General features: G+C 42.6%; 1 protein-coding gene and 1 long non-coding RNA gene across 6 annotated transcripts in view; one reads left to right on the top strand and one right to left on the bottom strand.

Moving 5' to 3' along the window:
• Positions 1–16056, bottom strand: part of ak5 (adenylate kinase 5) — a 57346-nt gene that overhangs the window by 22769 nt on the left and 18521 nt on the right. Inside the window, exons 6-8 of the mRNA XM_046408771.1 lie at positions 14398–14589; positions 6628–6718; positions 1671–1744 (exon numbers count right to left, since the gene is read on the bottom strand). Of these exons, the coding sequence (XP_046264727.1) occupies positions 1671–1744; positions 6628–6718; positions 14398–14589 (357 nt within the window). The remainder of the gene's footprint in view (positions 1–1670; positions 1745–6627; positions 6719–14397; positions 14590–16056) is intronic.
• Positions 1322–7328, top strand: LOC124069536. 5 transcript variants are annotated; one of them, XR_006845060.1, is made up of 5 exons: positions 1322–3065; positions 3323–3444; positions 6482–6542; positions 6637–6748; positions 7035–7328. It is a non-coding gene; the product is annotated as an uncharacterized LOC124069536 (long non-coding RNA). The 5 variants fall into 5 exon arrangements; XR_006845061.1 differs by having other exon boundaries at positions 3323–3440; positions 6485–6542; positions 6637–7328; XR_006845059.1 differs by having other exon boundaries at positions 3323–3440; positions 6637–7328.

The following is a 16056-nucleotide window of genomic DNA, read 5'->3' as shown; positions in this document are numbered from 1 at the left end:
TTACTGGCACAAACAAACTTCTTTACATGTTTCGGTGTGTTTGAGTCATTAGACAATTTAATCTGGACTGGTTTTTTCCATTTTAACAAAGCAGCCCCTTCCAAACACAGGAGAATCGGTGTGATATTATGCAAAAGAGTGCAGGTACTGTTGATGGGAAACATTAAATGTTGGCTGTGGCTGGAAAACATTTCAGGTCTAAATAATACTTTTAAATGCCAATACTTGAAGGTTACATGATGTACTCTACTGTCAGGTAGCACTGACACAGGGTGTACAATGCAAAATTGTTAAATATGCAGTTTTTTGACATGAACAAACATAAATTCAGTAGCCGGGAGAAATGTTGCTGTGACATGCGCTCGAGCTGTCGTCATCACTTCTACTCAGTTTTAAAAAGAAAAAGAATAAGCACTGGTGTGAGATCAGAGCTCGGTTTCGGCCAACATGACACATCTACTCAAAAGGCATCATATCATTCAGTTGTAAACTCTGAAAGTATTTGCACATATTATTGAGAAGGAGAAAGACCGAAATTATTTTCGGGCTGCTCAGATTCCACTGAAAATACTTAAACCACCAAAATGAAAGCGTTAATCACAAGCAGCTCTCAGGTGTGAACTGAGTACACTGTGTGAACGTGAAAAGGTGTGCCGCCGGGAAAAACAAGAAACATGATGTGGAAGATAAGCGGCGAAGAGCTGAAGAAGAGGAGGCAGAGGGAGCTGAGCAGTTGGTTTGTGGATGGGGAAACGAGACAGAGGGTCAGAGTTGTGGACTGTGTGGAGGAATGATGCTCGTCTGCACCCTCGCCAAGTATTACGCAACAGCTTCCTCCGTCTCCGAACGCTGAACATGTGCTCTGCTGAATCACCCGGCCTTTGAAATCGGTTCACCGGTTGCCATTTTTGAAAAGATCATTTCGGTTTTGTTTTGCAAATAAAAAAAAAAAAGCAGAGAGAGAGTAAGAGCAGAAGCAGATGATTTTTTGTCGCTATTAGTGGTGGTGATTAAAAAAGAAAAAGATTCTATAATGAGGTAAAACGTCGCTGTGAGAGGACGATGAGATTGTTATTAGGTAGAGCAGATGCCAGTTATCGAAGGCTGTTTGGAGGATGATTGAGGTGAAGGTACAGCATTTAGATGTTTGTCATTTAGCTCACCCTCTCATCTTAAATGCATTACGCTGAGTGAGTTTATGGCTTCATTATCCTGCTGGAGGCGGCTGATGGATCAAACTTTCCTAACGCAATGACACTGTGGTTAGAAGCTGATTGTATTCCTGCCTGTGTGCACATACAGAAAGTGAATCGCATTTTGTTAAAAGTCACAATAGTGTTTTTTTGTGTGTTTGTTTGTTTGTTTTAATATAGAAGTGCAGTATGAAATCCTGGAATATGTCCATAGCATCCAGAATCAAAAATGATAATTCAATAGTTTGTTTGGTCTTCTTTAGATACTCTGATTTAATTTGTTCTTTTATTAGATTTTTCATTTGAAATTTGCCACTTTCAAGCAAATTTTATTTTATCTTTAAATTGGATTTGCATATCTTTGCCTACAGTGTTTTGGTACAAGAAACAAAAATACTACTAAAACAAGGTGTTTCTCTTCCTCTCCCTCTAAGGTCAGGTCACCTCCCACGTTTAGTAAGCTCAAATAAATCTTACCTCATCGTACTTGCAAGCAACATCAGCCAGGCTGCTGGTTTCACCCAGTAGACTGAGGTCCAGCTCACTGGGACCTGCAGACAGAACAACATCAGACTGTGAGTGGGAGCCAGAGATTCTGCTGAGTCACTTCAAATGACTCGGCAAAGTGGAAGGCATGCCAGCGAACAGGAGCTTAACTGTGCCAGTAAAGATTTTTAGATTCTTAGTTTAGTGACATTTGGACCCTGTTTTTTCCTGAATAAATCAATGCCTTCTACATTTTATAAAACTCACTCACTGTCTTCCAGGCAGTTTAGTCACTGGCTTCTTGAGTGCCACAATTTGTCACTCTCAGTTTAGTTTTTGTCATGTAAAATAAGTATTTTACATTCAAGTTTTTTTTTTTCATTTTCTAGCTTTGTTTCTCTCAGAGCCTTTTGTGATGTTCAGTGAAAAGAATAACAGACATTCATGTGTATAATTCATGCGTGGTAGCAAAACGCTGTGAGTGAGGTGGGTAAAACAAACAAAACAACAATCACAACAATCCTCAGATTTAAGAGGCTGGAAAGAAAGAATCTTTATGCTTTTAGCTTGAAAAATTTATTGTCCAATTGAATAATTTTCTGTTGATATACCGATTATTTAAACTGTACAAATGTGACCGAAGTCACACTTTGTCTTTGGGAAAACAGAAACGTAATATAATAATGTAATATAATCAGTGTATGTACTGCCTGCTGTCACGACCAAACGACCGAGTGCAGATTTACTGTGCCAGATATACTCATGTGTAGCACTACAGCACGGAGTGACACAACAGACAGATGTGAAGATGCAGCTGCACATCTGCACTTTGTTCAATCTGAAGAACACAGTTTAAAGAGGACAATAAAACGAGGTTAATTTTGGCTGCGTAAACCCGAGCTGACAGCTTCCTGTTGTCCAGAAGCTGCTGACGACGACGCTGAGCTAAAATCTAACACATAGCATCTTCATCCTTTGGCTCAGTGGAAATGGGTCGTGAATAACACTTCCCCTTGGCAGATTTTATTTCCTGCATGCCGGAGCCTTCTGAATAGAGACTTGGGTTGGATGCAGCTTCAGATGCTTCCGAAAGGACGGCAGCTGTGAATATCTTAGATCCATTATGTTAAAAACCACTCAGAGTGCACCAATTTTTACAAGCTACATCAGCCAAAAACAAAAACTGTGTCCCGTGTCCTCCCTGCAGTTCCCAGCTGAAGAGTCAGCAACATGTCAGGGTGCATCGCGCCCTTGGATGGCGGGGGGCTGAGGTATGATGGTGTGGACAGTCAGGCGGCTGAGGCTGCAGCCACCAGCAGCACTTCAGGTTGGCATCCACGTGTGCTGCTGTGGTAATCATCCTCTCCTCTGCCCACCTTAGGAGAGGTATGACATTAGAAGCAGCAGATGGACTAGGAGGCAGAGTTTGCTGTCAATCTGTTTTTGTTTCCCTCAGCTTATACTTTTCTATATGAGCAGATCGATGCTGTTTCCCCTGAGGGGATAGAAGGTTGATGCTAGAGGCTGCGCATGTGACCCAGATTTCTGATTTTTGTGTATTTTAGAGTTTCAGAGTGCAGAAAAAGGCCTTTCACTTGTCCTTTCAAATTGCACTCCACTCAGTTTTTTCCTTTCATTCCCAGGTGAACACCTGTTGTGAGGCTCCATTATACAGAAAACGCATGCAGAAGGACATCTTGACAAATGTACAAATGTCACGTTGCTCTTAAATGCATCTCAAAGTGCAGCTACACAACTGCTGTAAGTAAGTGGACCCTCTCAGTTGACCTTCTTTAAGAGTACAACATACACGATCGTCTGGTTAAAAAATAAGCAAACGTTATGAGGATTCTCCTGGTTTCAGCTGACACTGACTGATCATTTCTCTGTTGCTCAACAAGAGCCTGAAAGCTTCTCGTTTTTTTTCCAGAGGTCTATTTTTGAGATTTTGCAGCTCTTGTGCAACTCAAGTGGTATAAGTACACCTGTGTCTGTTTGGTATTTCACTGTCCTGTCATGAGGTAGACTGCTCTCAAGTGTGCAGAGAGGAGCTGCAGGAGGGTGTCAGGTAGCTGTCAAGTAGCACAAGGCAATTTAGATGTCAAGGATCACTGGAGTGTGTGAGCCTCAGTTATATGATGTGCGTGGCCTTTATGACCTCATGTACAGATTCTAAAGAGAAAGTTGTTTTTTTTGTTTGTTTGTTTGTTTTTATGGATGATTTGTGGGTTGCATTTTGGGTCATAATGATGCAACATCCTTTGGCTCAAGTCTTTGGCTGCTCACGCTCTGTAGCACCACTGAGCTGATCAATTTGTTGGGTATCCAAACATGTTTTTCTCTCCTGAACTATTTTCTCAAGTTCTCCTCCTGTTGCGGGAAATCTGCTCGACTTCATCGCAAAGCTCCCAAAACCGATTATTTGTTTGTTGCTAATAGTGTTCATGACGTTTCCTTCCAGCGTAGCTTTCTGCTGTGCTGCAACTGTGCCGTGTGGTGCAACATTATGAACCACGAACATGAAACAAGCGCACAGTCGGTCTTTTGAGCCTCAAAGTAAAATGGGGGGAAAATCTGAGCCAAACGCCTATTCATCAGCACATCACGCTTTATTCACCACATTCAGAAAAGAGTTTTAATTCTCAGACTTGAAGCTCACTTTGGACTGCTGTGTTTGCCTTTTCAAAGTAAGAAAACCCTCTTCTAAATCACGCTGATATTTGTATCACTCCTGATAAGCAAACGTCCAGCCCTGGAGCAGATCCAGACTCAACAGTAGGTCGTGTGTTTTGCTTTGCTGCGTTTAGAAATTTTCAGAAATATTTTGAAAAGCAATCTAATATAATCTTTATATTTTCAGCAGGGAGTCACTGCTCCAAGACAAATAAAAAGCCTGGTTTGGGTTAGTGACATTTAGAGGTACTGGGAAGCTGGTTTTGTTACCTTTGGCCAGTTCCTCCATTTCTAGTTTTAATGCTAAGCTCCCTGAAAACTCCCTGAAAATAAAAAGGCAATTGTGAACACTGTAACAGTGAACAGCCTCACATTGCAACGATCAGGCTGAGATGCAAGTCTGAGCCAGTAAATTCGTGCTTTTACATCGTCTCGTCTTGATTATTGTGCCTGTCTTTTTACCTGATTCAGTAAATCTTGCCTGGGTTGTCTTCAAGTGGTCCAAAATATTGCCGTTGAACTTTTAACCACATCCTCCAAAAGGTTTCAGGTGACACGGGTTTTAATTGCTTCCAACAGGCTCCCCATCACATTCAGAAACCAATCTGAAGTTCCTGTGATCGCCTGCCGAGCTCCGCATGGTCAGGCACCTGCCTACACCAGAAATCTGCTGCCTCGAAGGATTCGTTCGCACTGCAGGAAAATCAGACTTGTTTCTCAGATCAACTCGCCAAAACTATTCTTTGCAAGTGATCACATCGGATTTGTGTGTCCAGACATCACCAACCTACTGTGGTGGTGCGGCTTTCCCACGGGGACTTATGAGAAATGAAGATCCATCATCTTGCCCTCCAAACAACACAAGTGTTTTGGGCTGGCAGTCTGAACAAACTTATTAGAGTTTGCTGGTAGCTTTTGATCCAGGCTTCAAACTAACAGCGACTGTGCCCAACAGATTGTGGCTCCTGAACTTGCTTCCATTAGATCTGTGGACGCTGAGCACAGCTTTAAAAGGCAACTCAAGACCCATTTGTTTAGACTTGCCGTTGTGGATTTGTTCTATTTTCTGCATGTCTCTGTGAAGCTTTTCGCAGCGTCTCTGCTCTTGAAAGCTACTATATAAATGAAGTTAGATAGCGACCTATTTTGCCAGGCCAGCAGTGTGCCAACAGTAACATTTCTGTAAAACCTTTATGGGCTCAGACATGGATGAAATCACTGCAGAAACACCTGTAGAACGTTGACTGATTGTATCTTTTAAGCCGACATTCAGTCGGGCCTTTGCTGAAGGTCAGGAATGTGTGTCTTTGCGACACATTTTGGAAACTGTACATTATTGGGTTTAGCGTAACGCATATCGCCTCCGTCAGGCCACCTGACTGATCAAAGGCCGACTCTATCCTTGTTGATTCAGTATTTCTCACACGGTGTGGCTGGCCCTGCTTCACTGGTTGCTATGCCAACTCTTGTGGTAAGCAGGGAGCTGGCGGGGGATGTTTGTGGTTTTCTCTGTTCTTGTGTTTGTGCGCAATAAAATAAAATGAAAGCAATAAAACCCCTGAGGATGTTCTTAACTGGCTGCTGGTATATTGATGCATATCTGTTGCATCATGTTTCATCATCATTTGGCCCAGAGCTACTTTCATGACCACATTGCACACATGCACGCACACACACACACAAGAAAGAAAAAAGAAACAAAAAAGATCAAAATTTTACTTTAATTTTGTAGCACAGCACAGTGTTTGGTTTGTCCAGAATGGACAAACAAGGCGGTGCAACATGGTGGACTCAAATGAAGAAGACCGACTCCCTCTGCGGATTTAAAAGTCTTGTTTTGAGGTCACGGAAACAGAGGGATTCTTAGCTTCTACTTAGTTTCTTTTTCTACCCGTCAATTCCTCCTGAATCTTTTATGCTGGACCTTTAGGAAAGCATAAGTATCAAAATATACTTTAAGTGAAGTAAAAGTCAGACTAATGTTTATTGTATTATTGACACCTTAATGTGCTCATCACTAGTAAAGTAAGTAGGTGAAGAGTAATTTTAATTACCTTATATATCAACACAGTCAGACTCCTCTGATAATAACATCAAAATGTATTTGATTGATTTTTTTTTAATTTTAGCAGTCTAGACAGGAAATGTAGGAGAGAGGGGAAGGTGTGACGTGCAAGAAAAGTAGTGGAGGTAAGGACATAGTTTAGCATTTGTCAAACGTGTCCAAACACTTTGAGTTGTCTCACTGTTTTAGACAAATGAGTGTTCATCTCACCGGCTGCAGGCTCTTTGGGGGGGAACAGCTTGTTGTCCAGAGTCATGCTGATGTCACAGAAGACCTCTTCTTCATCCCGGTCGGCATCCAGCTGAAAGGAGAGCAACAAAAATCAGCCTCGGTACACCGTTCACTTTGTCACACCTCTAGTTTGCGGTAAGCGCTTGAAACAAATGACAGATGACGAGACGTTTACAAAAGTCACGACCTGAGCCTCGGAAAACACATCAGAGGAGCTCAGTCTATCAGGCCACCGTGACATCCAGAACGAGACTCATGAGATCAAGCACTGATGCTCTGAGCTGCACTCTCTGCTTATTTGGTATTCAACGTGCACAAGAAGCTTTAATAACACCGGATTAATTGGCCTCCCTTCTGTGTCACTTGGTCTCTTTCACATTATTCAGAGGCTGCCTGGCTTCCTTTGCACTCGCAGTACTTGCAAATTGACCATGAAGAATCTGCTTTGGGAGCGAACTGGAAGATGATTGAAGCAGACTTCTGCTCCTCCCTAATCTGCTCACTGCTCGTCCCTTTACTCTCATCAGGGTTGATGACGGGCAGCCAAAGGCAAACCTGTGCATACAAGAGTGGATGAAAACAAACAGCCCGGACATAATGGCTTCAGGTGTGCGATTCTCACCAGAGCCGCTTGCCCGACGTGTAAACTAAACAAAGAAATGAATGACTGTCAGCTGTGGGAGAGGAGTGTGGGGGGGGTCAGGTGAAATGCAAGATAAGGATAACAACAACCAGCTTCCTCCTGGGGTTTCCATGGTAACAACCTAAAAAAAGAGCAACCGCCGTCTGCGTGGGAGAGTCCCCCGAGCCCCCGAGGGCCCTGCTAGTCCAGCTCCAGAAGAGGAGCAGAGGGGGTCAAACTGAGGATTCCCTGAAGAGTTTGTCACACTGGGGTGTCTTCATAACCAAAACGTGTTCCTCCTTCAACAGAGAGGCTCTGTATAATCCATTTAGACTTAACACGAAGCTGCCCGAGACTCCTCGGGGAAAAGTGTCATTTCTCAAGGACAGATTAATAGCTTTAACTTTTCGGAGAAAAGCTTGACTGTCGTCTGGATCGTTCGGTGTCCCTTCAGGACAGGGACCGAGTCTGACTATATAGGTGATTCTGGAGAGAGATGGTCGATTACTGAGTCTCATTCCCAAGTTGTCAAAACGCCACCATCCAAAAAAGTCGATATTTGACACAAAGAAACCTCCCAAACACATCACAATAAGAAGAAAATAAGTCAATACATTCAGCTGTCAGACTCTCTGCAGATACACATTGACACACACTTGACAGGGATTATTGTTCAAATCCATAAAATTGTTTTTAAAGAAGATCCTTGTACTCTAAATAAAACTACCATCCATCCATCTGTCCATCTTGCCTTATGCTTCACAGGGAGGATATTTTCTGCATCAGTCCATTTATTAATCAACTAAGTGTTAAAAATCAATATTGCAGAGGACAGAAGTAGCTATGTTTGGTAATTGAGCTGTTTTCCTTCATGTACAGAAAATATATCTGTATAGTGTATTAAAAAAAAAGCCCCTTTCTTATGAAATCCACTGATAAGGTGATGCGAGGTAAAAGCCCTCATCCATTATCTCAGAGATCTCAGAAGGAGCCGTAGATTAAAGGAGGCAGATGAATCAGAAAAGGAGTCTTAAGCTTCGAGGCAGCTCGCAGCAGCAGCTCCTTCCGGACTTTTCAGGAAGCTGTTGGGTACATTCACTACAATCTGTTTGATCATCTGAGTAAACGAAGTTCTTCAAGAGTTTGAGCTCTTAAAAAAACAACAAACTGTATTTCTCATAATTACAGTCAAGTTTTGTTTTTTTCTTTTTTTTTGATGGTTTGTAAAGCTCGGTGTTGTCACTCTCCAAAGAGGACAGAAAAGGTGAGAACATATCGGATATAAATAAGTTTTAAAAATCCAAATAGATAAAAAGACCTTATCAGTGTCAGATCATTCAGTCTGATTTTCAAAGCGAGACGTTTTTACTGATCTTTTAAGATGCCTGCATCTCATTTACGTTTCAGGAATAATGAACGAATACCTTGTAAGCATCCCTGGAGAGTTAAGACGCTCAGAAAGATGCAGCGCGGCGTCTTTTGTTTGTTTACATCCTTGCAGCATGTAGCAGCATGTGGGAAGGAAGCTGGAGCTGAACTCACTTGGGGAATATTTAATTATGTTGGTCCTTTTTCCTAGAATGACAGGACGACTTTAATTGAGGCCAAAAAATAATAATATCTCTCTCCTCCACTGCAGTTTCTAGTGAGGCTTCGTTGTGTGTGTGTGTGTGTTACTTTTTGTGTTTTTTGGATGAAGAGCACAAACTTCGCGTCTGCAGCTCAGCGATGAATACGACGAGCACAAAACTTTCTAACAATGACGGAAACAGACCAAATTAATTCAGTGAAATATGGCGAATTAATGGACTTGTAGACACGTGTAATGACAGTTCAGTCTTTCCCATTCTGCGCTGATGATGCGGGGTAATGAGTCACTGCGACTGTTTGATAGAGTTGTGTCTTCCTGTATTGGACCTGACATTTCAAATGAAAGGATTACTTTCACACAAAAAGCCTTTCCTGAGCGAAAGCAATTAAGCCCTCAGAGGTTATTGCATTCATTAGTCAAGAAACTATTGAGTTCTTCTCCTGGGATAATTACTGAAGAGCAGCAGCAACTTATCCAATCAGAAGCTCATAAGAAACCATTGTATAATTCACAAATGTTACAAATAGATTTTGTCTTTTGATTTAGTTGATTGGAATACGGTTAGTTGCTGTTCAGACTACAGAACAATGTAACTGAAAGAAAGTGGAAGAAAATGTACATAACGACAGATGCCGTTTATGGCATCACCTTGGTGCAGAGTCAGAGACAAAGAGCTTCTACTGCAGAACGTCCTGCTTTTACAGAAGCAAAGATTCACTATTCATCCATCCATCCATTTTCTATACCGCTTATCCATCAGGGTCACGGGGGAGCTGGAGCCTATCCCAGCTGACTACGGGCGAGAGGTGGGGTTCACCCTGGACTGGTCGCCAGTCAATTGCAGGGCCAACACACAAAGACAGACAACCACACACTCTCACACTCACACACTAGGGGCAATTTAGAGTAGCCAATTAACCTAATGTGCATGTTTTTGGTATTGTGGGAGGAAGCCGGAGAACCCAGAGAAAACCCACGCAGGCACAGTGAGAACATGCAAACTCCACATAGAAGGGCCCAGACCGGGATTCGAACCTGGAACCTGACCTTGCTATTAGGCGACAGTGCTAACCACTGCACCACCGTGCCGTAGATTCACTATTCGTTAAGTGTAATTGTTTCTATAGTGCAGTTATGTCTATAGACTCCCTCCACCTCCCTACACTCATAATTTGAGGGTAATTCATCTTCCAGGAAGAGAGAAAACATGCAGTAAACAAAGTTAAAGATGAAATTGATAACATTTTGTTTTCTATAGCTTTAATACCTTTATTGTTAATTTATTTGGCTCTGATAATCATGTAGTGAAAATATGAACGCGACCGCACTAATGCATGTAACCCTCTCTGTGATTTACCGGGTTCCTCCTTCCCACCATGATTCATGAAAATCAGCCGAGCAGTTTTTTTTCCACATTTCTGCCAGCGAACAAAAGCAAAAACAAACCAGGAAACCAGAATGAAAACATGACCTCCTGGGTGGAGGAGGTGAGGATGTGGCCCGGACAGATGAACTGTGAACTGAACCTCACTCAAAGTAAAGCTGAGCGGAGCTGCAGAGTCAGCTGATAAATCTCTTCACTTTGACGTTACACACTGTCATTTGTTTCAGTGCTTTAACAACAATAGCGAGAATAGCCACTTTAATTTATGACCAAACGTTAGTGATGCTGCTCATTCATCAGAAAGATGCTACTCCTCCTGCTGCAAAGCACAGACGGACGAATCAGGTATCAACTCTAAATGGACAGAAAATGAACCAATACCTGACACAGTGGACCTGAGGGAGGTGGGCAGGAAGGGTGGGGGGCTTATGACTAATAATCCATGACACAGCTGTATGGTTTTATCCTTTAATGAACCGCAGTGTTAATGGATTTAACATCAGCCACTCAGTGTCTCAGTCTGCGCAGTGAGGTTCAGGTGAATTTCAGGGGTCAAAATGTTGCTCGTCTGTCATGGTCGGCAGAGACATGACTGGTGTCCCACGTGGATGGAAACCACAGTGCGTAGTCTGCTGTGGCTTTAACAAAACACTTTTCTCTGCTGCCTGTTTTCCAGTTTTTAAACCTCAGAGATGTTTGGACAGGGGGTGTGTTGAAACATCTCGAGGGTCTTTTGACACAAACACGACGCCTTCGGGTTCTGTGGGATTAGATGCGACATAAAACATGCGTCTTTTCGGCAGCTCAAGAGCTGAGGGCGTGAAAAGACAAGACGCGCTTCCTCTTCACGCAAGTGCTATTTGCAAGAAAGAAAACCCTCTCAACTTGAAACCTCTGATGGAGAATCCTCCACATTCGTGCTGTAAACAAGATGTGTTTTTTTCTCTCGGCTCTTATGATTTCATTTCTAAAGAACAAGTGAGCAACAAGAACGAGTTCCTGTCATGAAGCTGTTGTTTTAGGAGTGATTCAGACCCTTCCAACCTTTCCTTTGTGAGGCGTTAAATCTCTGTGATTGCAAGGCCTTGACAGGAAAGAAGGCAGGCGGAGTGACGCCTGTTGGCGCTGCAGCATCACAAAGAGAGCACTGACAGCAATTCACAGGAGGAACAATCCATCGATAAGCTCGCCAACGTTTAAATCACTCGAGTGAGGACTTCAGACTTCTTTCATTCACACGTAAGGAAGGAGAGGAAATTGGTTTGACTCACGGTGTTTCTGCAAAAAAACACGTCAGACTGCATCGGAACAATCGACCTGCACAGGGATCTCGACTGGTTTAGGAGTACTGAATGTCAATCAGTTAGCTGATGATGTGATATCAGAGTTAAAGTTCAGAAACATTATCTTTTAATATATATTTTTTTTGAATCGTGGTCTGCTTCATCAGGTCTGTGTGGATGGTGTTTGGTCAGATCTGACTGACAGTTGGATGTATGTTCCTAAAGTAAGATTTCAGGGACTTTGAGGACGTTTTTCACAAACTTTATACGGCTTAGTTTTAGGTTAATGGAGAATAAATACGGTGCAGGAATCCCTTGCACTGGATAGAAATTGTTGGATGTTACAATCTTCAAAAAGCTGCTTTTTGTCCTTCTGGACTAAAATAAAAGTAATGCACTTCTGCTGCAAATCCTGAAAGATGTTGATGTGAAACTTTCTAGAAAACTTTTCATCACGTTCATGATCTTAATAATCTGACGTGGTTACATAACGGGTTACATAACGGGTGCATATAGCTTGAGACAAGTTTTACAGCAAAAACAACACACGGCACCATCACAGGTTTGCATGAAAGAGACAACAGCACTCCAGATTCGCTCGCTCAGTGCGTCGAGTTGGGTTCACTGGGACTGCGTGCAGGAAGTGCTGAGATTTGGCAAAGGCAGCAGGCTGCAGAAAACTTATCTCGACTCTGCTTTTGAATCAGCCAAGATGGACTCTAGACACATTCAAACTACCTGAAAACAACCTCACAACAAGATTATCGCAGAGCAGTTGAAAAGCCTTTCACCGGACTGTCAGTAAACCACAGCTGCACAGAACTGCTTTAAAAATTCAGCTGCTGGGTGTTAAACTGGAGTCAAGAGATCACATTACACCTACTCTGACTTCCCTGTGGAGGCTGCCTGGCAGAGCTGCACTGTTTTATCCCTTTGATCCTGTTTGTGCTTTTACCTGTCTCTGTTTCAGCTGCTTGCCTTATTCCCATCCTTCACTATGGGTGAATAACACAAAGATAATCCTCAACAGCTGTTTGACAGTAGAAGGCTGAGCTCTCAGTTCATCAAAGATGAATCAGTGGATTAATCTTTCAGTTATCGATCATCACATTTTAAGTAAAAATGGAAAATTCATTAAGTAGCAAATACAGCTGCATTAATATTTCAGATACTAAAAATGTGACTATTTTCTGGTTTTACTGGTCTTATATGATAGTAAACTGAATATCAGTTTGGAAGCAAGACATTTGGAGACAAAATCTTGACCAAATTATTGATTAATCAAGAATATGATACTGAAATGAATCCATGAGCACACAAGAACTTAAAATTGACCAAAAGCGGCAAAATCATGATTGAAATCATAAACTGTCTAATCAAAACATACCAGTAAAGAATATTTCAGGCTATTCAAAATGTGTCCTGCATCTTGCCCAGTGCATGCTGGGAGAGGAAATCAGAAATCTGAACAGTCTTAGCCCTTACACAAAATAGATGGATGGAAGAATGAATGTGCAACCGAAAAACATTCCAGGTACATAAAGAAGTGAGACTCATGAGCTGTGAACTGTGAGGAAATGAGATGGCAGGGGAAAGAGGGAGCCAGACAGGAATGCAATAAGCACAATATGAAAAAAAAAACAAAACAATATTCCAAAATAAATTGGAAAAGATATCACGCAGGAGAAAATACATTTCTTTGCAATAAAAATACGGACACAGATGTAATTCCAAATGTGTCTGGAGCTCCACGGTCGTAGCGTTGCCTGCTTCACTGGCGTTCTCACTTTTATTCTTGTACCATCACAGAGAGCTAAAGACCCTGGCAGATCACTGACACATGAACTGAAGGCCGAATTCTATTACATTTTCAGCCTTTCCAACATTTATGTGTGAGCCTCCGCAGTTTATCCTGACCATTTGATTTTAAGATGCCCCCACACAACAGTCTGAAAGCCTTTCTCAAAGCAATACAGTGGAGGAGTAATTCGGTTTTCCCTGAGCTGCGAGGAAGACGACGCAGACAGATCAATAAGACTCCCACTAGTAGAGTATGAAGCCGCTTCCTGTTGGCCGCAGGAGCAAAGACCTCGATTAGCACCCGCCTCACGCGAACCATATCGGGTAACTCGGCGCCCGTCTTCACCAAACTACACAGTGTAATGAAAATCCCAGAGGTCTCCAATTAACACTCAGTCCTCCATTTCAGCTTGTCAATTTGCAAAACAGTGTGGAGGCTCTGTGACTTTGTCTGCTCACTCCTTCTGCTGTTTGTCAGGTCTCTGGGAGGAATGATGCTGAATATCTTTGTTTATGTTAACACAGTATGCCCACACCTGTAAGTCTGCATCCAAACTGGACATTTACGTGAGACCAGGGAGACAGCTGTGATATGAAACAAAGGCACTGGGCAGGACCGGGGTCGAGGACATTTCAGTTAAATTGTACGTTTCTTAACCACTGACGTGTAAAGATGGATGATGTGCCTCCACTTCCTCCCGATTAACAAAAAGGAAGATGCCGTCCGACCCTGGTGGTGGAGCAGCTTGAGTTCCCTCCCGAGTCAGTCACAAATCTTACTAACTGCAGGATCTTACTGGACTTGTAGCTAACCTTTATGTAGCTTCTGGCACAATGCAACACACCGTGTTAACTTTTAGCTTAAAATTACATCCGTTTTGCACATCTTAAGCTGCCCTCACACAGTAAGAAATATGGGGCACTTCCTGTGTCATTACACTCTACTTCCTGTGCTGGCACTGAAGGTTGCCACTGCATGTAAATCATGCACTGCACAATTAATCAATATGACTGTAATTAATTGAGACAATGGGCTGTACACACACACACACTATTCCACACGCCTTACCGTGACAATAAGGCCCCTCTCCTGGAAGTATTTGACCAGAGGGATGGTGTTTTGTTTGAAGTTGGTCAGGCGGCGGTCAATGGCCTTGGGGTTGTCGTCCGGTCGTCCCTGCTGCTCGGCTCGCTTCTGCAGCCTCTCCTTCAAGCGGTGGTTGGTGCAGGCCAGGAACACCACCAGGTCAGGAGTGCAGATCTACCAGGAGAGAGAGAAGACGTGTGAAACATGACAGCCGAAGCTGCGCCGCTCGCATTAGCTGTCATTCGCCTTTGGCGTTGACGATGAGAGCCTGAGGGAGCTCAGTCTCAGAGCTGCTCGGGCTCAGAAGACACTCAGGTCAAAATGTCAAAACTGCAATTCACACATGAATAAAGACTTGGCTTTCAGTGAGATCTGCAGAGACTGGATGTATTTTTCAGCTTTTTTTTATTTAAATACTGAAGAAAGTCCACCACCTGAGTTTCACTGGATTGAATCAGATTTAAGATTTGAAGCACAGAAAATGGCCCGCAGCTGCTCTGGTGGTGATGCAATTTTAATACATGGATTGTGAGGCAAACAAAATGAAACTGTACTTTCAATGCAGGAGGTGAGAACACTATTACCGGCCACACACTGACAGATTCTCTTTGTCTCAGCAGACTTTCTGTGACTGTACATGAACACGGGAAGTTAATTGAAAGTCAGTTTCTTTTTGGTGACGCGAGTAACAGCAAATGACATTTTAGGTGCGATCGCACATGCAGCCTGGTCCATAGGTGTGACAGCAGTCTTCTATTTAGAGATCAGACATGAAGAGGAACCGGTTATGAAGGCAGTTCGGCAGCTCGAGGTGCAGCATTTGCTCACATCTTCCTTGTGTGTAAATACTGCTGTGATTACAACCTATTCTTTAAAGCTTCGTGTTGTGTTTTATTTCCCGTCCCGCTTTTCTGCACACATTAAAGCAGTTTGTTCTACAGCAGTTGTTTATGTATACAGACACTTAAATGTGCATCAGTCTTTTTGCTTCTTGGAGACAGCTGAACAATCTGTTAACACAACATAGACATGTGCACTAAATGGAAATTTTCCCTTCAAAATCATCATTGGGTTGTTGGTGGAAACAATGCTGAAGTCCCTCCATAAATGCTCCATAGAGCTGAGATGAACCAAAGAATCAGGCGACAATTACTTATGAGTTCGTCACTACAACCGAAGCCCATTCACGTCACATCATTAATCTAAGAGCACTGCTGAGAGTAGCTTTAATTAAACATTACACAATCAAGCATTTTTCTTTTAAACCTTGTGCTGCTGGATTTCATGTTGATAAAAAGACTGTAACAAGAGGCTCTTGTGTGTGGGATTATATGCATTAAATAAACCAAAATTAATTTTAAACAACCTAAGGCCCATTAACAATCGAGTTATCTGGTCCAGCTCACGTTACTGTGATCAGGAGATGGTAGAATAACTACGCCACGGCTGCAAACTGTGGCCAAAGTACATCTATAAGAAAATATACGGTAACCATTTTAATTGAAAGGAAAGGGTCAGGCAGCAGCACTGACTGATTTAATCTGTGATGCTCCAATGAGCTTGACCAATTCTCTCTTTACAAAGTCCAAGAGACAAAGTCATTCCTGAGTAACCACGTAAACCGAAGAGGCTGACGTGTGC

This window comes from Scatophagus argus, chromosome 13, assembly GCF_020382885.2.
Source record: "Scatophagus argus isolate fScaArg1 chromosome 13, fScaArg1.pri, whole genome shotgun sequence".
NCBI classification, from domain to species: domain Eukaryota; kingdom Metazoa; phylum Chordata; class Actinopteri; family Scatophagidae; genus Scatophagus; species Scatophagus argus.
The sequence above is the reverse complement of the archived record's forward strand: the minus strand, read 5'-3'. Positions and strand labels throughout refer to the sequence as shown.